The 24726-nt window shown below is 40.7% G+C and overlaps 1 protein-coding gene across 3 annotated transcripts; it reads right to left on the minus strand.

The window, feature by feature from the left end:
* Positions 1 to 1491: 1491 nt before the first annotated feature.
* mapk8b (mitogen-activated protein kinase 8b) lies at positions 1492 to 24625 on the minus strand. Of its 3 annotated transcripts, none has more exons than XM_024284947.2 (12): positions 24020 to 24625; positions 18207 to 18388; positions 16634 to 16763; positions 14785 to 14843; positions 13939 to 14077; positions 12738 to 12903; positions 10612 to 10683; positions 8384 to 8566; positions 8176 to 8300; positions 6302 to 6365; positions 5794 to 5871; positions 1492 to 4955 (listed from the first exon to the last, which is right to left on the minus strand). In XM_024284947.2, the coding sequence occupies exons 2-12, from the start codon at positions 18326 to 18328 to the stop codon at positions 4870 to 4872; spliced, it is 1224 nt and encodes a 407-aa protein (XP_024140715.1). In that variant the 5' UTR covers positions 18329 to 18388; positions 24020 to 24625; the 3' UTR covers positions 1492 to 4869. The 3 variants fall into 3 exon arrangements, with proteins under 3 accessions (XP_024140715.1, XP_024140714.1, XP_024140716.1); XM_024284946.2 differs by lacking the exon at positions 10612 to 10683 and adding an exon at positions 10177 to 10248 and having other exon boundaries at positions 24020 to 24617; XM_024284948.2 differs by lacking the exon at positions 10612 to 10683 and adding an exon at positions 10177 to 10248 and having other exon boundaries at positions 1492 to 4960; positions 24020 to 24607.
* Between the last annotated feature and the right edge of the window lie 101 nt (positions 24626 to 24726).

Raw genomic sequence — 24726 nt, forward strand, 5'->3', positions numbered from 1 at the left:
GGTTTTTTTGTCAAAATTTCAAAACATTTTTTATTTTTCAAATTTACAATATCTTGTTTTCAAATTTTAAATTGTTTTTTCCAGTTAAAATGTCTATTTTTCAAGTTTTCAGTCTGTTTTTTGTTCACTTTAAGCTGATCCTGATCCGACCCGATAACATTAACGGGTTAGATCATTAGACAGTAACCATCACTTAAACCCACAACTGTATTGGTCCAGGTCTTGGTTTGCTTTTCCACCTCCCACCTCATGAACCTGCTCTCTTCAGACTTCATCTTCTGGTTTCATCCCTTCAGCTTGTTCTGGTTCTGATCCAAACAGGCGTGTAGCTCTGCTCCTCCACAGAATCGGTGGTTCTATAAACTCAACACCTGTGGATTATGAACACCAGAGAAGACGACTTTTCTCCTCAGCGACGCTGGACTCCTCCTTTAGGGCCGAAGATCGATCGTTTCCAGAATCGATTCGATTCACCAGAACCTGGATTGATTTGATTCCAAGATTGTTTTTTTATTCTCTCAGTTCTATTCAATGTTTCATGGATTCTCAAACAGAGAAGCTCCAATAATTGTTCTGCTTCTAATGTTTCAGTTTGGCCACTAGGTGGCGATCACACTACAGCATCACATGTTATTCCAGAAGAAGAAGAAAGGAGAAGAAAACTGTTTTAGACCACAAATGGCTACTTAAAAAATATTTCCTTAAAAGTTTGTAAGATTCCTGCCCCAGTGGGGCGACCAAGCCTCAACAAGTTGGGGGCTCGTCCGGGATGAAGATGTTCATTTGGTCAGCAATGTAAGTTTAGGTCGACCGTTAGCATTAGCCGTCCTATGGGAAATCCTATGAAATGCTAGCTTTAGCTTTATGTGTTAATTCAATTTAAATGTTTATGAATCGGTTATTGATCTGATAAGTTTTAATCGATTAATCAATTTCAACAACCCAGCCCTGCTCCCCTCAGCGATGGGGGTGTAACGCTAGCAAGACATCAAACAGGAAGTCACCTGACAGCAAGAAATCCTTCTGGTTTTCTTTAGTGTTCAACTTTTTTTGTATAAACACATCTTTCAGACGTTTTTACTCAAATTCCAACATATCAAACCATCGTCAGGTTTATCAAATCAAAGGATTGATTTCTCTGCTGCCTCCATCTCTATCAAACCTCCTTTATGTTATAAAGTTTAATGTTTATCTGTTTAATGTTTATCTCTTTAATCTTTATCTGTTTAATGTTTATCTGTTTAATGTTTATCTGTTTAATCCTTATCTGTATCTGGCGTCTATCAGGCTCCAAGCCATGAAAACAAGTTCAGTTCACATCATTTGAACGTCTTTTCTTAAGAAATCAAGATTATTCACATATTTTCATAACAGATGCAAGAATCATATTTCAGTTTCTCATTTAAAATAAACTTTTTTTGTGGAGTTAAATATGTTTTAATTGTAGGAAAAGCAGAAAAATAAAAAGCATTTGAAGAAAAGACGACGATGAACCAACGTGAATTTCTTTTATTTAAAGTACATGTTCCGTTTCATTTTCATGGTAGTGCACTTCTTCTTCTTGGGTGGTGTTTGGGACGGCTGGTTCAGGAAGTGTTTCAAAATAAAAGCATGGCTGGATTCCAAAGTAAAACTTTACAAAGAGAGCCGACTCTCATCGTTTACGGAAACGTCGCCGACACTTCACCCGCCCGCCCGCCGCTCGCTAACGTCTCTGCGTTTGGATGGACTGATCACATGACAGGAACGAACCGTAAAGTAAAAAAGGGAGAAACAACAAAGGCCGACAGTACCGAACGTTACCTCCAGGAGAACGCTAAAGGCGGAGCCATCACACGACAGTTTCTGAAGGAATTGCACATTTACTTTAAACATAAACCCATTCCACACAGATGAAACAAAAACAAACAGGAAGTAATGTACAAAACTAGAAGTCTGCTGAAACGGACAGAAAGTACACTTTCAAATAAATAAATAATGGAATCTGTTATTCACACTTCTTCAGGTGACTTAATATTGGTGAGAACTGGCAGAACTTCAGCATGAGGTAGTTCATCAAAGCAGGTGAGAGGACGAAGCTGCAGCCTCAAGACACGACGAACCACGAGGTCACGGCTAAATGCATGCTGGGAAAAAATAAGAGCACTTTCAAACACCGGTAATTCAAATGAAGATGCAGCTTAATTAATCAATTAATGAGACGTCTACCTTTAAATGTTCAATTACGTTTTCTTCTGGAGAAAATTTCTACACATTTTTTACATGAATCTCAGAAAAAAACAGAAACTTCTAAATGTTTTGTGTTCATCTGAGAACAAAAGATAAAATAACGCCACATTTACGTAAAATGCTCATTTACACTGTAAAATTTCAAAAAACTGAACAAGCAAACAGTTTGAACATTTTCTAAAAAATAAAATAAAATCAGAAGCTTTTACTTTGGCGGAAACGTGCTTAATAAAAGATTGTAAATAATGTCGGCACCAGAAGTTTCAATCTGTGCGTTTTATTATTGCTAGCTTAAGCTGAAAGCAGCGCGTTTGTTTAATTGAGTTTAGCTTAGAGACGGTAGCATTTGATTGGACGAGCAGCTGTCAGACAAGTTTGAGGTTCATCAACGGACAAAAGAGAGATTAGCAAAGCTCGTTATGCTAGTGTTTACATTGTCAGGAGCTCTGTACAACCAGCGTATGAAGTCCTGGCTGAACTACATCTCCCAGCAGCCCCAGCTGCTCTCATTGACAGCACAGAGCCTCATTCAGTGCCAAGTATCGTTTGTCCCTCCGCCTGCATTACTGAGCGTTTCTATCCGGACCTGATCTTCTGGTTCTGACCCAGTTGGTCCAGATCTCCGTCTGTCTGATCTCTGATGCTCCTGTTTGACCCCCGCCTGCCTGATCCGGATTTAGCTTCATGGACGTTTAGCCGTACTGTCTGCCTGATCAGAGAACTGGAGAGAGCGAGTGTGATGTCATCCATACAAAATGGTTCACTTCTGGTTACAACCAAATTAGGTCAAATCGTTTTGTTTTTTTGTTTTGGTAAAAAGATGCCGCTATGTTGGAGCCGGACGTCGTTAGTAAACAGCGAGTAGCGATTCTGGCAACCACTCTGGCAAATCAGGAGTGAGCTTGTTGGAGGCCACACCCCTACTGGCTACACAAAATCTATCAAACATTTTGATCGCTAGACATTGGCCAGCAGGCTCCACCTACTATTTTTGAGGCATCTGATTGGTTGATATCAAATCAAGAACGTTTATTCTGACCAACAGAAAGAGTAACAGCTGTTTATTTCACTATAGAAGTCTATGGGATACTTCCTGTTTGGACCACCAGGGGCGGGGCCTTTCAGTCCAGTTCTCACATACAGTCAACAGTTTATTCAAGTACAGATGAATCGTTTCTGTACGGTATAGCTAACGATATAAACGTGTTCAGACCTGAACCCGGAGGGGAATTATCGCTAAAATGTTTCACACGTTAGTAAATGTGCAAAATTTAAGAATTCAGTTTGTATACAGATACACCAAAAAACAATGTGTCAGATCTTGTGAGACTTTACCCCTAATCTCTAAAATACCTCATTATGATTTTGACAAGCACATTAATTAACTTTTAGTTTTTAGGGTATTTATTGTGAGACGGAGCTAATCTTGAGCTATAAACTCCTAGAAAACCAAAAATATTTTCTGCTAAAAAATCAAAGTGGACCTGATTCGGATTTTCTTTGCTTTTCATAAAAGATTTAGTCAATTTTAAAACTACTAGTTTGAAACTTTGAGGTAATTTAGTGTTTAAAGGTTTGCACTTTAATGTTCTGTTTCTGGAGTCATTTGGCTGACAGAACTTTGTCCAAATAAAAGGCAGAAAAACAGAAAAACAAAATATTCAGTGTAAACTACAAACAAGAATCAATTGGCTAATTTATGTTAAGAGTTTAAAAAAGAAGTTCAGCAAACAGCTGATTAAAGAAATCAATTACTGCCACAAAACTTAAATAAAAATCATAGTAGTTTGGATATGATGTTAATTTATGTATTTAAGCTTTTACTTTGATGAAAAACCTTTTTCAAACGGTCTCTTATTCTGAAAAGCCTCATAAATGCTAAAGCACCTCAGCCTCATCACCGTTTCCTGTCAGACGACGAAAAGCAAAACACGTAGAAAAATAGATCCCACATCTGGAGAACGACCATCCCAACGAAAACAAAACGTTCCAACGGGACAGAAAAAGCCGACCAGATCCTTCGTGCATCCGAACAGACAGAAACAGGCACTTTTCCAAACCAGACGGAATTCCCAAGCGAGTTATTGCAAACAGCCATCTCTGAAGATCCCTTTTCCACATCCGAACAACGCTCCACACACAAACTTCTTTCCCACCTGGACTTCCCAACACTTCCCTAAAAACTTCCCGACCGGAGCGAAAGCACTCCGCCTTTTCCCCAAACTCTGACTAAACGGCGCCGCGGAGGAGCGTCGTCCTGCAGCGCCGCTCCGTTATCCAAACCCACATTTTTAAAAAGTGAAAAAACAACAACGAAAAATATAAATCTCTCATAAAAACATTTTTACAATCCAGGAAGTTTAAGCTACTGAAAAAAACCCTAAAAGAAGAACGCCGTCCGTGGCTCCTCCCCCAAACCTATATGTTAAATCTGTACATTTATTTGATGTGGAAAACGATGATTTCTGACAGAAATAAATCACATTTCAGAGACTTCTCCTGAGATCTGGAGGCGAGTGAAGACGTCCGTCAGCTCCCAGAAACTCAATAAATAACAGCTGGACTGTCAAACCCGTCAAAACGCTACGGAGGATCAAACACCGGGGGGGAGGGGTCGCAGGAGGAGGGGGGCGGCGACCGTCAGCAGCAGTCCACGCCGGGCTCCAGGCTGCCGTCGGACGGGTGGGGCTGGGGGGGCTTGGGGGGGCTGCTGCTCACTGCTGCACCTGTGCTGGAGAGACCCGAGCGTTAGCGTGATGGAGCCACACTAGAACGTGATGCTAACGCTACGTCACAACCACCGCTAACCAACACCTGCAGGTGGGAGGAGCTACCGTCGAAAGGGTTTAGCCTCATTGTTTCATGGAGGACGGGGCCACGATTAGATAATTAGTCACGACGACTTTGTTGAAATGTTTAATGGTTGATTAGTTTCATGTTTAATGTCAAACTGTAGTTTTTAGATTAATATCTTCAATCAGAAAAAGATCAAAGTGTTACATAAATCTTCACGGTGATCAGATCCTTGTTTTCATCTTAACGCTCGACTTATTTTTCTATGAAAGTTTGAACAGTAAGAATAAAAAAAGAGATAAAAGGGTAAAAATTATTCATGTGTGTCTGAGAAAAGTGTAGATAATGTGTAGTGAGGAGTCCTCTCTGTCCCCCATGGGAAACGTCCCGGTAGCCAATGAGCTCAAAGCCCCGCCCCCCAGACTCGAAAATCTGAATTAAATCTGAAAACAGAGAACTGAAAGTAAAGATTCAGAAAAGCAAAAAAAAAAAAAGTTGAAGATTCAAAACAGTAGCTGTTAGTAATGGATACATTACTTTATAAATGGTAATTTTTACATTTATAGTTTTTTTTTTTGATTTTCAAGATTTATTTCAAGTTTTTAGGTTTTTTTTCCATTTAAGATGTCTTGTTTTCAAATGTTCAAAAGTCATTTACAATGTCTATACTCTAAGTTTCCCATCAGTTCTCCCGTTCACCTTGACCCACACCCTCCGCCGCATGAATCTGGTTGGTTGTGAACGCAGCCTTAAGTCACAGGAAACACTCACCTATGGAGGCCGGCTGACCCCTGACGACCCCGTTCTTCGTCCTTTCCTCCCAGTCCAGAACCTCCTTATATATCAGCTCTACAGTCAAAGGCAGATTATGAATACTAAAGGTGTGAATGTAGCCAGAGGTCAGGTTACAGAACGATGATGATACGAATGTTTCTGTGGATCGTTTGCTTCAATCTCCTGTTTGACGTCAGACATGTTGGATTATTTTCTAGGATAAACTTAAAGTATTTCTATCACATTCAAAACTTAAACTGCTCCTGAAAACCCAAATTAATTCTGACTTTAGAGAGGAACTGAAGGATCTCCTGTTTGATGGAAAAGATTTCATCAACGAACGAAGTCGTCCCGCCCCATCACACTGTCCCCACCGTGCTCTCCTCCTGTATCAGTTTGATGATTCAGAAGGTTCCTCATCAGAACATCAGCTTTGTGAAGTTCTCTGTGTTCTCCATGACGTTTGTCCAAAACTTTCCTCTCATTATCGAACATGAACGCTCACCTTTCCATTCCTCCACCGTGTGCTCTCGCTCGTCCAGCTGCTTGTCCGTGATCCCCGGCGGCGGCTTTAAAAGAAACATTTCACATCTGAGTCTCTCTCTGCATTTGAACAGCAGAGACTCGTCACAGTAACGTCTTCACTAATGAGCAGAAAAGTTCAGACTCAGAAACCAGATTCTCTGCTCGCGTTTTTACAGGGAAACTCAGAAGAAAGCAGAAAATCAGGTTTAAAGAAAGAAAAAGAAAAACTATATCAGATGATGTCATTTATAATGTTTTTATGTCAATTTAAAAACTAATTATGGATTATTACAACGCTTTTTCCTGTAAATGCACAACTTTTCCCAATAAATTTACAACTTTTTACCCTTAAATTGACGTTTTTCCCGTAAATTTACAACGTTGTTCTTGAAAATTTATGATTTTCCCCGTAAATTTACAACCTTCCCCATAAATTAAGTAAGGGATAATAAGTGTGCGTTATGAGAAATTAACGCACGACGCGGAGGCCTAAACCGTCCGACGCGGTCATTCACAAAATAAATAAACATTCAATCAATATTTAGTACTTTATTCTTGTTATTTCTTTGGTTTAGCTCATTTTTTCACAAAAAAGCGGACTATTTGATCCGTGATGCGGTTTGTTGTCACGGTGACATGAAACACGGCATGAAGCCGGAAGCCGTTACAGACCTCAGCCGCAGCGGTAAAGTGTCGCTGTTTTGAAAGAAAGACCCGGACAAATTAGGATATTTTTCATCTTTTCTGACGTTAATCCTTCAGTGAGCAGCTAGAACATATTCAGCTTCTGTCTGTGTTTCATTTCACAGCAGGTTCGTTCTTCTGAGCTGCTCTAAAATGAGAAACTCCCTCTTGTGGTGAAACAGAAGACTACACCTTCCATGTCGAGTGGTGTTTTATTAGAAGGAGAATAACCAATTTGTCAATATTAATTTACCTTACAAAAGGAGAGGAATATAAATGCTGGTCGCTACAATAAGTTGAATAAAGCATCAGTTCAGAGAGAAAGTTTATCCATTACTGCTTGTTTTGTCCAGACGATGAAGGAAAAACGTGTTTTAAAGAAGCCTGCGCAGTGATATCGAACGTTTGGTCTGTGTGACCGGAACTTCTTTTTTAGGTGTGCGTTATTACTGTGCATTATCAGTTTTTAATGCACACCCAGCAGCCAATCAGAATCGAGGATTCACCCAGACCATGGTATAACACTTTTTAAACCTTAAATTTACAACTTTTTACCCATTAAGTTACGACTTCTTACCTGTAAATTTACAACTTTTCCCCATAAATTAAAAACTTTTTTTTAACGTAAATTTAACAACTTTTGCCCCATAAATTTACGACATTTTTCTTTTAACTTTACGATTTCTTTCTAGTAAACTTTTGAGTTCTTTCCTGTAAATGTCTGAGTTTTGTTCCCGTGAATTTACGAGATTGAAAGTAATAAATTTCACATCTTCAACATTTAACTTTATGAGAAAAATGTCATAAATTTAGCCTATGACTGTTTAAGTCATATATATATATATATATATATATATATATATACAATTTTATTCTCATAATTTAACAGTTATTTCTTGTAAATTTACAAGATTTAAAGTTTCAATTTAAAGTGTTTTTAGTTTGTAAACTGGTCCTAATACTTTGTTGTATATTTGAAAGCGTTTATTGATTTATCTTCGTGTTTATTTTGACCTTTTGGGGTCGTCTGTGTTTTGTTTTAGAGCTACGGTAGAACAGGTTTGGGTTCAATCGGCCCCTTGGGCCTTAATGTTAGGATCTAGTTCAGGTTCGTGTTAGAAACCAGAGTCGGACGTTTGGAGAACATCTAGAAAGGACGAGGCTCCTCACCGCTTCCACTTCAGACGGGTCGTACCACACGTTGATGTAGGGGTGCTGCAGAGCCTCGTCCACAGAGATCCGCTTGGAAGCGTCGATTACCAGCATCTTTGACAGGAGGTCTCGGGCTTGGCTCGCTGAAACACGAAGGTGGGAGATAAAAATCGAGCTTTCTCGTATCATTTCAGCCCGCAGGCGCGGCTCGCCGCGGCGTTCTCACCTTTCAGCTTGTTGTGCTCCGAGTCTGCAGGAAACAGAACGTCGGGGAAGAGCTTCTCGAAGCTGTAGCCGGCGTAGCGCGGCCGGTTCTCCACGTAGTTCCTCACCGACTGATTGAGCTTCATCAGGAACTCCTGAGACGGCGTTCCCAGCTGCTCGATCACTTTGTTCCACTGGTCGATATCTGGAGGTTTTAGGGTTAAGAGAAGCAGCGAGCTGGACGTGGATTAGCTCTAAACGGTCGTAGAGTAAACCGCTGGATTACATCAAACTCATTAAAAACAACAATGTTGTGAAAAAGACACAAAATTACTTTGAAGAAAAAAATGACAAATTCTCAGTAAGATGTTTTTTCATCATTTATAAAGAATTCTGTGATAAAACTTGATCTAAACGTCAAACCAAAGAAGAACAAAAAAGTTTCTAACATGCATGAACACATTTATGATCACTAACGCTGACACACACAAAGCTACACTGACACACTCTTACATGCACATGTGCTTGTTGACATCTTTGTTTATCCTTTATGACAAAGGAAAACGTTAACAGGAAGTCAAAACATGAAGATGTCTGTTCTTTATCATCTCTATAAACTTAACTTTATCAACACAAATGATAAAATGGAGAAACGTCTTCAGCTCATAAGGAGAACAAGAAACCATCAAGTCCACGCAAAAACGTTAAAATCTAAAGTTCGACTTCTACGGTCTCTGGTGCGTCTGTCGCGTTAAGAAAAACATTTAACGCTCATTAATCAAATGTTTACATCCGTCCTCCGTTAAGCTAGATAAACGCAGGAGTTTTACTTCCAGTTCGCCGATGACAAAAATCTGGAGAAACGTGAAGTTCGGTTTAAAAATAAAAAAACTTTCAAAATAAAACCTGGTAGCAGACGTCAACACCTGTGTCCATAGTTTTGAAAGGATAGACGCCACGAGCGAAGAGAGCGGTGGGATGGGGGGACAACCCCCTCCTCTGGAAGACGGGGGAGAGGGAACGTATCGGAGACGGCGTGAAAGACGCAGAGTGGAGCCAGTAGCCGTGTTTCATCGACTACGACGTTGTGCAAATTGGATTTGCGTTGATAAATTTGCCTCAACAGAAACACGTCAATTTTGAAAAAACTCTGTCATTGAAAACAATATTCTGTGCTTAGAGGAGGTGGTTCATGAGGCCTGTTAAAACTGACATATTTAGCAATTATTTCAAACTAAATGAGTCACGGAACCCGATGCCAGCGGGCGCCACAGGACGCCCCATTTGGAAGAGTTGTCATGTGGAACTGTTGGATCCACGGCTCCTCGGTAAAACCGCCAACCGCCATCTTCCAAAATCTCTTCATCCGTAGCCGCTCACGTGTAGCTCGCCGCTCCACGGCCTGAATCAGACGCCGACGTCTCCTTTGATAGATGATGAGCGCTGGTGCCGTGACAGAATGTGAATGTATCTGCTGTACGTCAAAGTTCACATTCGTATTTAGTTTTAGTAACTTATCTTAACGGCTTAATTGTGAAAATTTGTTGTTTTTTTACATTTCTTGAATTTTGATAAAGTTATGTAATGGAAGCGTAGTTGATAAGTAATAACCCACAATGTATCAAACCAATCAAAGATAAACTTTGACATTCATGGAAATATTCCGTAAAACTATTTTAAAAAATAGATTTTATTCCCATCTGTGTATTAGAACGAGATTCTGTGCAAATCCTGAAAACGAATGAGATGTCAGACAAACAGGGGTCGGGGGGGGGTATTTGGGGGGTTCTGGATGGAGGTCCAACTCAAGGATACGGTCCGTGCCCGGAAACAACACACTACCGCGGACCATTTCAGCCATGATGCAGCCAACAGACCAGACATCAACTGAAAGTGAAATGATAACCACCACATTAGCATGCAGAACTCAAAACGGGAAATGAAAACACCAGGACAGGGAGGGGATGCTGGAGTGATGCACCATGGGAAAAAAAAACAATCGAAATGCATGCAGGCGACTGTTTTCTGCAGAATGAGACGTGTTGAAGCGGTTTGCTTCACAACTATTGAATTCCATTTCAGCTTTAGTTTGTGGAGCAGAAGTGCCCGTTTGTACCTGTGAAGATCTAATGAGCGACCAAAGGTGAAGGAACGTCTGAGAAACAGAACTTCAATAGCTGCAGATCATGAGGGGGAAACAAAAACGATGTGAGCAAAGTTTCAGAAGCCGCTGAAGCAGCTGAAGGATACAATCCCTTCCAGGAAAAAGGATTTTGTGGCGAACCATTTCTGCCATAATGCAGCCCACAGCCCAAATATCCACTAAGAATGTGCAGCAGGAGGAGGAACAGAGGCAACATGTCAGCAGAACAGCAGCTGAGGCGGTCGGACGTCACAAATGTTATTTCTTTGAGTCGCAGTAAGAGTCTATTTAAGAGTCTATTTGGATTAAAGATTTTTTATATTTTTATTTTTAATTCAGCTACATGGGAGCTGGTTTGGCTAACCAAAGTTTTTTTTTAAGTTTTTTAGGCTAATTTAGCTTTTTTGTGGCTTTTTTCATTTGAGCTTGCTTTCAACAGTGTTTTCAGCCATAGACTTCAACGTTTTCAGCTATCAACTTCAGCATTTTTAGCTATCAACTTCAGCGTTTTCAGTCATCAATTTCAGCATTTTCAGCCATCAATTTCAGCGTTTTCAGCTATCAGCTTCATGTTTCAGCTATCAATTTCAGCGTTTTCAGCCATCAATTTTAACGTTTTCAGCTATCAGCTTCATGTTTCAGCTATCAACTTCAACGTTTTCAGCCATCAATTTAAGCGTTTTCAGCTATCAGCTTCATGTTTCAGCTATCAATTTCAGCATTTTCAGCCATCAATTTCAGCGTTTTCAGCTATCAGCTTCATGTTTCAGCTATCAATTTCAGCATTTTCAGCCATCAATTTAAGCGTTTTCAGCTATCAGCTTCATGTTTCAGCTATCAACTTCAACGTTTTCAGCCATCAATTTAAGCGTTTTCAGCTATCAGCTTCATGTTTCAGCTATCAATTTAAGCGTTTTCAGCTATCAGCTTCATGTTTCAGCCATCAATTAAAGCGTTTTCAGCTATCAGCTTCATGTTTCAGCTATCAATTTCAGCCTTTTCAGCTTTATGTTTCAGCTATCAATTTCAGAGTTTTTAGCTAGCCACACTAGCATCTTCAGCGACTAAATTCAGCTTCCAGAATGCACACTAGCATTATTGCAGGTAATGTTATATATCTAGTTTATAATTATGTTAAAAAGCTACGGTTTTAAAGCTTTTAAAATTTAGTTTTAGAGTGTTCAACAAATGTTGTCCTGTTCCCCCCGTGACCTAAAACACTTTTGATTAAGTGAGTGGGTATTATAATAGAGATTATCTATTTAGTAAAATATGCCCCAAAGGAAATTAATGAGGAATTCCTCAAATCCTTCAAAAACTTGTGAACTTCTGCATAAAATGTTCAGCAACAACTGGGATTTTAGATTCATTTGGAGTTAAGCTTTTATTCTAACAACATGCTAGCTGTTTTTGGCTAATTTAGACATGTTTCCATTTTTTTGGCTAATATGGCATTTAGCTAATATTTTATTAAACTTTTAGTTTCAGCATATTTCAGCAAACAGCTTTGATGTCTTTAGCGGTCACATTCAGTTTACAGCATTCAAACGTGTATTATCAAAGGTAATGCTATATATCTAGTTTATTCTACTTTTAATCTATTGTGAGTAGGGGTGGGTTGATAAAATCGATCTGAATCGATCTAAGCTTAATAGATTCATAAAAGTAGAGTTTGATCATAAAGCTAAAGTCAGCTAGCTTGATGCTAACGTATAAAAGGATATCCCATAGGACGGCTAATGCTAACTCTAAGTCGACCTCAACATACATTGCCGACTAAATTAACATCTTTATAAACTCACAGGCAATAATTTTCAAAACTCTTTGAAGGAAATATATTTTTTAAAGTGGTCTAAAACACATTTTTATGTTTTCTTCTTCTTCTTGAATAAGGTATAATGCTATAGCACAATAGCCACCTAGTGGCCAAACTGAAATGTCCTCCAGGAGAAGCAGAAAATATAGAAAAATATTGAAAAATATCAACCTTTGTCTGTTGAGAGAAAAAGTGATAAACCTGAAGAATAAAACTTCACACGAGAGTTGGCTGAAAAAAAAAGGCCTGAAAAGCCTGATGAGTCGGCTCCAGCACAGGCTGAGGCTCTTCTGGAACCTCTAAACACCTGAAGCTCTGCTGGGCGCCACATGCCACGCCCCCACCCTGCGGTAACCTTTCCAGGAAACCTGGAGTCATGCAGCAGACCAGGCGGCAGCTCCTCACAGCTCCACTCACCGTTTGCCTGGTAGCCCATGCCCAGGATGACCTCGGGGGCGCGGTAGTAACGGGTCACCACGTAGGGCGTCATGTGGAGACCCGTGGCAGCCGTCCTCGCCAGCCCGAAGTCCAGGATCTTCAGCGTGCAGTCAGACTTCACCACAATGTTGCTGGGCTTTAGGTCCTAGAAACAGAGTCACATGACTGAACACCCAGAGCATCACGTGAGCGGATCATGTGAGCAGAACAGGTTCATGTCTGACAGTTCTTCACTGTTAACGACACTAATGGGATTCTGGAGTCCAGAAGATACGGTTTTGCTCGTCTCCACACTTTTTCATCCAACATCTAATGAACATCAAATTTTCTGCTCTTCGCCTGTCCTAAAAAGTCCTTGATGCCCCGGACGAGTGTGGGAGGAGCCAAAAATGTTCTGGAGTTCATTTGTTGCCACATGATAAAAACATGAAAATACGGAAAACAAACTCATGGAGCTAGATCAATCGCGCCCGCTACGCTAGCCAGCAACCTGGTGTAGCAAGCTAGCGAGCTAGGCTGTCCACCAGGTGCACACACACACACACACACACACACACACACACACACACACAGACACGCTCAAACACACTCACAGGTGCGCACACTTAAAGGCGCACACACACTCACAGCGAGCCTGCATAGAGAAATGTCATCAGCTCTGCATTTTTCTAAATTTAGGCACAGGCCAAGACAAACTGATTTTTTAATTTTCTGCATTGATGAACATTTTGACGAGTTTGAATCGTTTTTTTTACCGATTCACAAAAAATCGTAACATCCTAATTCTCTGGCAACCCTACGGCTGGAAAACGGAAGAAAGTTCCGAACGAAAACACTCGCATCGAGCAGCCATTTTGGATTTTCTTTTCTACCAACGGATCAAGTCCCTGGATCATCACATGTCCAAAGATGAGTCCCCGATTGGTTGAAGCGCCACATCTGCTGCCCAAATCGCACTGCGACGGGCTGCTGCCGGACTGAACTGCCGTTCCCGGCGCCTTCTGAACATTCACTTAACGCTAAAACTCTGCCGCTGGTGTGAACGCAGCTTTAGAGGTTATGGAATCCTGAAGAAATTCAGTCAGTTTTAGTTCAAAAACTGTTTTTAATTGATCTCTTAATTTAAAAATTGGATTGATTCCTGACAATTCTAGTTCTAACACACAAATCCATGACCTACCCTGTGTATGATGCCTGCAGAGTGCAGGTGTTTGATTCCACACAGCATCTGGTAGAGCAGGTATGACAGCCGCTCGTGGTCCAGCTCCATCTGGATCACCTGACACAGGTTGGCGTCCATCAGCTCCATCACCAGGTATCTGCAGGGAGGTCAGAGTGAATCCAGACTCGACGCTCATGATGTCACACGTCAGGTTAGGAGAGTCCTGCACATTTGTTTGGTTTCTTGCATCATATCTGACGGGGTTTCTGCTTCTAAGTGCTTCATCAAAGGATGTGAAGAAAGCTAGAAATGTGCCGTCAAGTCCGGTTTGCTTAAAGGTTTCAGAGCGCACGCATCCAAGTATAGAAACGCGCTGCTCCTCCTACTGCGGTGGTCCTGCAGCCCTCCGGCAGCGATTGTCCACAGCTTCCTTTTTAGCTCCAATCAGGCAGACGGAGCAGAAATGAACTCTGTGCCTCCAGAGGACCACATTATTCATGCTCTTCCAGTCGCTCTCTGTAAAAGTCGGCGCCTCCCCCCACACTATGCTGAGGACTTCACCTCCGATTTTACACGCAGACAATTTCCAAACTGACAGGGTTGAAAGCAGAGCTTAAGAATGTTTTTATTTAACCAAACTGAATATTTATGAAAGCAGAAACTGAAGTGAAATGATGCTGAAACACTTTTGAGCTTGACGAAGTCGTCCACTACAGAGGACTACAGAATACGTTTTCCCCATTTATTTAAACACATTTTTCTACATTTAAAGCAGGATTTTGTTTTAACTTTACGCAGATATTTAACCTTTTTCCCATTAAACCTTCCACAAACAAGTGGACCTTCAGGTTCTGTGATACTCACACGTCCTGGAAATCCTCCAGACTCTTCTGTGGCGTGAAAACGTTCAACAGGCCGATGATCTGTACAAAGAAAATTCCGGTTAGAGCCTTCAAAGCAGACAAAGCTGTTCCCTTGAGAGACCAGAATCCTGACATTCAATGTCAAAGCCAGAGGGTCGAGAATACAGTTAAATCCCACTCCGATCATCTTGATTTATTTTCAAACCTTTCCCAGAGGTTTCTTAATTACAATTATGCCATTTTTAACCAAATTTTAAAAAAATCTGAGTTGTTGTCTATGACATAGTTTCTGCAGAGCGGCAGCAGTTCCATAGAAATTCACCTGAGATGTGGGCAGGACTGCTAGGGTGGAACAATATTTTTAAAATATTTAAATTAAAACGCCACAAAAACACTGTTTTTATCATAGTGGGTCTTTAGCTGGTTCAATTCATCTCCCAGATCAAGGATTTTGGATCCATGATCCTCAAAAGGCCATGAAATCAATAGCGGGGTTCCCCAAGGATCAATTCTGGGCCCACTACTGTTAATCTATGGATTCTGCCACTTGGGGACGTCATTAAAGAGGGTGTTTGTTTCATCGATACGCTGATGACACACAACTTTACATTGCTGAGTCTCCTGATGACAAAGTGTCTCTAAACAACCTTTTGAACTATATTTTAGACGTTAAGTCATGGACCGAAAAAAATTATAGCAACTCAACCGGGACGAGAAGAGAACCAAGACCAAGAGAAATCATTTAATCGAAATTGAAAAAGCAAAACTGAGTGTGTGGGAGACCCAGATGATATTTTCGACTCTGACTAGGGCTGCCACAAACAATTATTTTCAATTACTAATCATATCATTTGTAACTTGGATGTAAAGCCTTCCTAAACTTCCTGTGACATCACTACTGACCGGATTAGCACTACTGCACGTGTCAAAGACAATGGCAGACACAGAATTAGAAACCGGGCTCTCTCTGCTTTGATACAAAAGGTATATGGGGTCAAAGGTCACCTGTCAAAATGAGTTTGATGGACAGGATATTCCTGATCTCTCTAAGGAGGTCGGCATCTGAAACAAGGAACTATTTTTCACTGAAGATAAAGTTTTGGTCTCATTGAGTCAATAATGAAAAAAGTGCATTTTTTGATGCTAAACACTCTCACTTTGTTCAACTTTCCTACACTCTGACTCCAGATAACGAAATGATCGACTTTTAAATTAGTCGTCGACTGTTTTAATAGTCGACAACTAATTTCTTAGTCAACTAATCAACTAATGATTAGTCAACTAAACATGGTAGTCAACCAATCATGGTAGCTCCATTCCATCCACACTTCTGCTGGTAAAAGACATTGAGCTTGTTTTTCTCTCCATGTGTTTTTTGTGCAGAAGATTTTACTGCTGCCACATAAATCTGTACTGATGCTTCAGTTCCTTCTCTGCACTCCAGCATCAAGAACTCTCCATAACTATAACATAGTGAACCGCAAAACCAAAATTATCCAGCAGAAATCCCACGTTTCCAATGAGGTTTTATGAATCTTGACAGAGAAAACAGATCTTCTAGTTGTTGTTCCTTCATATCCTCGTCTGATTACCAGTTTAATCTTCTGACAGACTTAATCCTAAAAGGATGAAGTCAGATGAATGAAGTTTATAGTGACAAAACAAAAATAGTGTAAATCAAACAGTTCCTCCAAAAGCTGCTCCACTGGAACTAATCGGGTTCATTTTTATGTCCAGTTTGTTTGATTTCAGTGAAATGGGACTTCTGGAACGATGTCGGGAACATTCAGCAGATATGAAAATGAGGCGTCAGGACCGGAGCGATGCGGAGACGGAGAGGGAGCGCTTACGTTCTTGTGGTTGACGCACTTCATGAGAACCAGCTCTCTGTAGGCCCGCTTGGCATGGGTCTGGTTCTGAAAGGGCCGGCTCAGCTTCTTGATGGCCACGTTTCTCTCCAAGTTGTGGTCGTACGCCGAACTGAAGCGAAGAAGGAAACAGTCAACTTTCTCTGCGGGATTTCCGATGTTTACTAAAAAAACAACTTCTGACATGCACAAGTGTGTTTATTTAGAAGAATTTTAATTTAACTGTTCACATCAGTCACAAATATGTGATTATATCAGTTTATAAACCATAATTAATCTGCAGAACATAAAAAAAGAAATCTATTATAAACCGTCGTATTATGTTGATTTTTAGTTTTTAATATTATTGAGAACCATTTTTAAAAAGGCAAAAATTTAAAGGATTTGAAAAAAAAAAATACTGTTAAACAAAATCCTGAACTATCTGAATGATAAAATTGTTTTTGCACAAGTTTAGATGTAGTAGTTCACTTTCGGCTTATCCCTTTCGGGGTCGCCACAGCGTAACAGCACCCACTGTTTCGCATCGGTGATTTGGCAGAGTTTTTACGCCGGATGCCCTTCCTGACACAACCCTGTACTTGAGGGGCACAGGGACCCAGTTAGGCAGCAGCGTCAAGGGTCTTGCCTAAGGACCCAATCTGGATGGGGATCAGTGGACAACCCTGGGAATCGAACCCAGGGCTCCTGGGTGCCAGCCCTTCACCTAGCCCACTGAGCCACCCAGCCGCTTATTTTTGCACAAGTTTAGATAAAATTTGGAAAAACATTGATAAACAGTGGTCTGTTGTTTTTCTGTAAACAGACGACCATCCTGAAGCCTCTTCTTTGGGATCCTTTCTGACTCTTTTCTCCCCAAATAAATATTTCAAATAAATCTTTTTATTAGGCTTTATTTTGATTTTTTAGCTTTGTTCTAAAAGCTCAACCGCTTGCAGTTAAAAACATAGCTAGCTAGCGGCAAGAAAGGTGGATGTGGTGAACAGAATCTGGTAGTTTTTCAACATAAAACTCCCTCAGAAGTACAGGTTCAGGCCGCAAATGTGTACTTTTGAAGTAAGTTTTATTTTGAAGGAAGTTTTATTTTGAAGTAATTTTTATTTGAAGGAAGTTTTTAATGGGAACAGGAAGCATGTCAAAAAACGACCATTTGGGGTTTACCTCAAACATTAAAAAACTGATGCGGAGGCGGCCCGAACCATACGCCCGAAAACGAAGAAATGGGAGAAAAAGAGTAGCAGCACGTGAACAGCCAAAGCGTGCTCAGACCCCTCCCCCGTTTAGGGTCAGACGTAGACGGGGGAGGGGTCTGAACACCGTTCAGTCAAAGAAATATTGGTGGAATATATGATTTCAGACAAATTCCAATAATCTCAAATTAAGCAAATATTGGCGGATACCTTTACTGGCACCAATTTGTCGCCCATCCTTAATAAAAATAACCAAAAAGGGTTTTTATAACAGTAAAGGTTACAAACAACATTTGTTGTCCTCAATGATCATTGATCTCAGGGATCAAAGTGGGAAATCTTTCTTTGGAGCTCCTGTGACTCACCAGACGATTCCTTGGGCTCCAGATCCGATGGGTCTGAGGTTCTGGTAGCGTTTTAAGACCATAAACGTGGAGTCCCCCACGTCTATACTGTAGTACTCCTTCTCACGCTTGTTCCGGTTCATGGTGGCGCCTTAGACGAACGCTTTGGCAGGACATCCACGTGGAGCTCAGCTCTCAAAGCCCTGAGGACCACAAAGACATGAAGCTCTATGGATTGATGATTTAAATCAGAGTTCTCAAACGCAGTTTAGCTAGAGAGTCTGGACCGTGTGGGGTTCCATTTGTGCCAAAAGTATGTTTTTTGAATCCACTGTCTATGGTCCATTGTCAATGTCAACAGAACAAGTTTACTAAACATTTGTGTATGTCTATGTACTATTGAGCAATATCTTCGTAAAACGACAATCTGAGGACGCCATCAACTGTTGCTAAGGACTTTTTTGATAAAACTGTGAAACCACAGGAGCTAACGACGCTAGCAACTGTTGCTAAGGACTTTTCTGATGACCAGATCCAACAACAATAGAAAATGCAAAGTTTTAAGCATAAAGCTGAAACATCCCAAAGCAAATAGAAAGTAATCATCAAAGAAGTGTGGACATGCAGAAGATATCGCTCAGTAAACATTGAACTTCCGTTTTAAAAGCGGGGCCGCAAAATATTGACTTGGAGGCCACAACTGGCCCACGGGCGCCAGTTTGAAACCCCAAGATTAAATAATTTTTCATCTAAACTTTAATCAGCAGAAAATGTTCAGAAGTATGAAAGCGGACTTGAAAAACAAAAAGAGACTTCAGGAGACGACTCAAGTCAGGTATAAAAGGACGAAGAACAGACCAAATAAGTTTGTTTACTGCGTTTACAGTCGGTATAACAACAGTTCTATGAGCATAAATGACATCCAATAAGGAGAAAACCCATTTCTCATTAACCTCTTTAAAATCCCCCATGACATTTTTTTTATTTAAAAAACATTCCCAGTAGTGTTTTAATGATGATTATGAAGTTTTTAACCGAAATCCCACGACCTAAATGTAATAAAAAGTCTTAACATTTTCATTGGAGGGGGACTTCAAGATCTTTAAGATCATATTTGAGCTCTACACATTTAGTCACAGAGCCTCCAGTTAAGCAGTTTTAAATACTGTGGTAATAAAACCCAAAATGTGGCGTCCGTGCACGCCAGGTCCTAGGAGGTTAAACCTTCCATATTGCTCAATCCAAGCAGCACAGAGCCTCAGACAGACCCGCGATTCAGACGCTAACATCAGAAAATCAACTTAACGAGATTTTTTAACTACAAGCATTTATCTGCCTGAGAAATTCATCACATAATCCAGAGAGGCTGCAACTATCCGATCCGAGAAAGGAGAGAGGGAGCGGGAATCCAGACTGCATGCTGGGTAAGAAGATGACAAATCATTAATGGGATTTGGAGGCTGAGGAGAAAGACAGTGAAAACAGCTGCGAGGCATTTCTCCAGACTGCAGGGAAACCGCTTCCTTCCAGCTTCTGGCCGCTCCATCCAAACATACCAAGCAAAGAAAACGCTGAAGAGCAAATAAAAACACCATCACGACCCTCCAGCTTCAGCCTTCTGGTGTGAAAAACATCCTCACAGCTGTCAAACATCTGCAGCATGAAGAACGTCACAGAAGAGCCTGAAGACAGAGATTACTATCCAACAGATTTCACCAACGAGAATCCATTTTCAGATCTTAAACTTAACTGGAGTGAAGATGCAGAAACAGGAATCTTTTTGGGAAAGAAACTTCAAGAACCAGGAATGTGTATGGAGCTAGATTGGGAGTAATATTATTTTAAACCCCAATGAAACAAATTGAAAAAAATATTTAGTCTTTGGCCAAAAGAAAAATGTCCAAAAATTTTTTGCTATTCTAAAATAAACTCAATTATTTTAAGCTCCAAATTTTCTGTATTTTGGGTTTCAAAACTCAAAATTTCAGATTCAAAACTTTTGGCCCCCTTTATGGCGTGTTAGGGCGGGCCTAACACGAGGGACCAATCAAAATCGATGATGGTGGTAACTTCAGTCCCGGTGCGTTCACCGATTCTGAGAACTTGGTATAATTATGGTCATAAAACGGCTGTATTGTCTGTACTATGATAGTCTGAAGTTCTCCCAAGACGGGTGTCCCTTGTGTTAAACCCGCTCCAACGGGGCCAAAAGTTTGTAAACTGAAATTTTTAGATTTGAAAACAAAAAAAAAAAAGAGTTGAAAGTGGAAAAAAGATTTGATATTAAAATTTTGACTTTTGAAATGTAAAAAACAGAACACTTCAAGCTGAAAGTAATTAAGTGTATTTTAAAGTTTTGGACATCTAATTTCAATTTGCTTTACTTGGGTTTCAGATAATCTTGGCCACAATTTAGCTCCATATTTTGGGGATTTCCACAGAGCAGAAGAAAAGAAATGCGGAGAACTGGTTTCTTAATGAAAAGAAACAAAAACTGCTGGATGTCCAACATTTCATGAGATCTTCAGGTGCTCCTGGGGCTGCCACGATTAGTCGACTAATCGACTGTTAAAATGGTTGACGACTAATTTAATAGTCTATTAGTCGTTACTTTATAGTATATGGAGTCAGAGGGTAGTCAAGTTGAAAGTTAGAATGGCGTTCTGCTAGCTTTTTAGGCAATTTGGAGTTTAGCTAATGTTTCAGCTACATGCTAGACATTTTGGCTAATTTAGGATTCTTTCAGGTTTTTAGGCTATTTTCGCATTTAGCTAATATTTTAGCTGGCTATCAGCTTCAGTATTTTCAGCTTACAGCATTCACATTAGCATTATCACACTAATGCTATATATCTAGTTTTTAGTTAGTTTAAAGCTAATGATGGTTAAGATGTGTTCTTTACATCCAGTTTGCCCATGACCCGATTAGTGGAATAATCGAACAAAAAAATCTGTGATTAGTCGACTATTAAAATAATCGTTTGTGGCAGCCCTACCTGTTACCTGCACTGGCTCCTCCTTGATCTAAACTGCAGGTGACGGTTCCTGGTTTCACTAATGACTCCAGAACTTTCATCTGAGCCGCATTAAACTGTTTCTCCAGCAGAGCGACCTGTTAAAGGAGCTGCATGAAGATTCTTCGTTTATTTTGACCTGACAGCTGCAGATGAAAATGTCGTCGGTCTGGCGTGGAGCTGGAAATCTCCAGCTGAGCTTTTCAGGACCCCAAGATTTGATTAGCGGCCCATCTGCCCGTCACAGATAAAACTGCAGGAAACGTCTGGATTCGTTGAGCTGTCTGTGACGTTTTTGTGTCATAGATGTTTGTGTGTCACTGCAGACCGGCAGCAGGTAAACCTCTAATCAGACACATTAAAGCGGAGCAGACGATCTTTGTGAAGGTGACGTTCAGGAGACGACCTGCAGCGCCGTCGTCTAAACTGAGGAGACGGCAAACATGGATTTAAATTCCTCCTTTGACAAACATGACTAAGAGCATCCTGATAAGAACATACCCAGTACTGAAATACAGTTTTATGGTTCTGAACAAGTCTTAAATATTACAGATTTATCCAATCTGTCCTTATTTAAAGCCAAATGCACCAAAAACGCTGAAACGATTAACTAAATAAAAGAAAAAGAAGGTCAAATATTGAAATAAGTCAATTCTCAAAACTGAGTACAGATAAAATTAAATTAACACTGAATACCTTTAAAATATTTGAAATTCTTACAAAAAAGATCAAGCTGACTTAAGTTTTTAAAGGCCAGGAGGAAGAACTGGATCTAAATCAGCGGTTTAAATGTTTTTTCTGGAGTGTTTTTGACCTGAACACATCAACCATCTGACTGAGAATATTGGTGAGATTTATCTTAATCCAAAGGGGTCCTACATAAGTGTAGACTGGTAGTCTTACACTGCTGGGTTGAGTTATTTTAGTTTGGGGTTTGATCTTGGTAGTCTTGATTAGTGGGCTTTATTTATTTTTTTTATTTAGGTAGTTTTGGTTAGGCAGCCCTTAGCAGAGAGCTGCTGACTCCGCCGGTCCACAGCTGGATCAGCAGTCTCCATGACTTATTTTATGTTTGGCCAAGGTCCCACTTCCCATTTGGTTTGTCGTTTTGTTTTAGCCAGGACACTAATTATTTCATTCTTGTTCTTTCATTTCAGGACACAGAATTTTATTTATTTAATAAACTGTGTTCCTTTTATTCTTATTGGTGTCCAGTTTTCGTTATTGTCCCCTTTTGTATTTTCCCCCTTAGACCAGAGCCAGGTTTACCCAAAGGGAACGTGACAATATTATATTAGTGTAATTATAAACAAAGACTTCAGTGGATGCTTTAAAACTTTTAATTATTTTTATTAAAAGAGTTTTACGTAATCTGGTGTTGCATCATGTTACACTTCCAGTTCTGTTTTTTTTTGTCCTGTTTGTTTTCTCAGACTCAGTCAGCTGATTGGTGGAACAGCTGGAGCGGATCAGCTGTCACCTGAACAGCTGATTGACAGGCGGACGTGGATACCAGAGGAAGAGAACGGGCAAGATGAGGCTGAACTGTTGCAAACAGTCCAGCTGGATGTCATGGGCTTGGGTTTTAGATCTGTAACAATTGGGGGCTCGTCCAGGATCTGAACCCCAAGCCTCTGCACATCACAGATTGTCCTCATCAAATCCAACTCACTTAATTTATTCTAAAGGTCAAATGCAAGCTCTTAAAGGTCACTTCCTGGGGCTTTTTTGGACCAAGTCTCTTTAAAAATACATATTCATATCAAACATTTCTTCACTTAGGATGTGAATTGGTTGTAAAAATCCAGGAAATCTGTTTTTTGTGATTGCACAGTAAATTATTTGAAGAAGAAAACCCTAAATCTTCCCCGTTTTACCCGCTCCCTTAATGTGAATTTCATGACGTTTTAAAACATTATGCCATAAAGCCACGAGTCTCTTTAAATGTTTTAAAATATATTTTACGGAAAAAATGAAGTTAAGAAAAGGTTTGTGGTGTTTCAAGAACACCAAGAAACAAACATTTTGAAGGAAAAATAAACTATCTTGCCTATTTTCTATGTAAGAAAATAAGGCTTTTTATCAAACATCTGTATTCATTTGCATATCAGAGAGGCTTTAAGATAATAACGCCACTTATCTACGTTTATTCCAGGCTCGTGCACTTATCACCTGTGCGCAGTAAAGCATCACCGGGATGTGATCCCGCCCGTTTGGTGCAGGAGTCGGGTTTCTGCAGCTGATGTTTGGGCCGCATGGAGCCCCTCAGCAGCGCTGCAGGACCACAGAAGCTTCCCGGATCAATAATGCAAGCGAGACGCTTTTACTGGAAGGGCGCGCGCATGCAAACTAAAAGCCTCGCGCTCCTTCGGTTGATATCAGCCCGAGAGCACGGAGAGGATTCACACCTGCCGAGGCGTTTCATTCACACAAAACTGTCACTCAGACTTCACGAAAACTCACCTGTGACCGGAAGTTGGTGTGAATTAGCAGCTATCGCTGCAAACAAGCTAGCGGGATCGCGCTGCCTGATTCCAGGCGCTGTTTACACGGAGGTCACCCCCTCCAGCACTACCGTGTTCCCGCTCCAGGCTGCTAGAGCAAACATTCCCGGCGTTAACCCGGGTTAAAGAGTTCTAGCGCCGCCGTTCTCCTTGTAGCTCCCGTCTCTGGTAGCTGCGGAGCCTTTAGGCCGCTCCGGCAGCTGTTAGTTTACATGTTTTTGTTACCCCCCTCTCACCAGCTTGACCCACATTTGACCGACCCGCTACCCCCACACACACGGATGAAAACAGCCCGTCTGAACGCAGAAAATGCTCACCCTAGTCCGGCTAACTCCCAGCAGCCGCCGCTCGTTCCCAGCCGGAGCACTGCTTGCTTTTTTCCCAGAGGAAACGCTGCTCCCGAATCCCCGTTTTCCAGCGGAAACGCTCCTTCTCCGTCAGTTCGTTCGTCCAAAGCTCCCGCTGGACACGCGCGTGGATTCTGCGTTACCTAATCCCGACGTTTCCGCGACACGAGCGGCAGTTTCTGCCATTTCACAGCGACGCCGTCCGAACCTTCCGATGTTTCAGCGGCAGCGGCGGCGCACGAGCTGCATCGGAGAGCGCATGCGCGGTTGTCCAAAGCGGAAGTGGCGCTTCCGCAACTTTTTCAAACTCCGCCCACAGACGGGATGGTGAAGCATTAAAAGGAATTTAGAACAGATTTTTTTTCTGTTTCTAATAAACAAATAAAAAATATTTTACATAAATAGTACCAAATTTCACTGGGACTTGACATTTATGGATACAAACTGGGATGAAACTTGGTTTCCAATACTGTTTAAAAAATAAAAAAAGCAAAATAAATACATATCCTTAAAAAAAAAAAAAACGTTATTCAGATTTATTCTAGATGTGAACCAGTCGCGTACATTATGAGGAGAAAAACTGACATTTGTTTATGAATTACCTTGAATTTGTTTTTTATATCAATAAAAATTGCAAATACATATGTGATATAATTGATTTTGTTTTTGGAGAAATT

Source organism: Oryzias melastigma, linkage group LG19, assembly GCF_002922805.2.
Source record: "Oryzias melastigma strain HK-1 linkage group LG19, ASM292280v2, whole genome shotgun sequence".
NCBI classification, from domain to species: domain Eukaryota; kingdom Metazoa; phylum Chordata; class Actinopteri; order Beloniformes; family Adrianichthyidae; genus Oryzias; species Oryzias melastigma.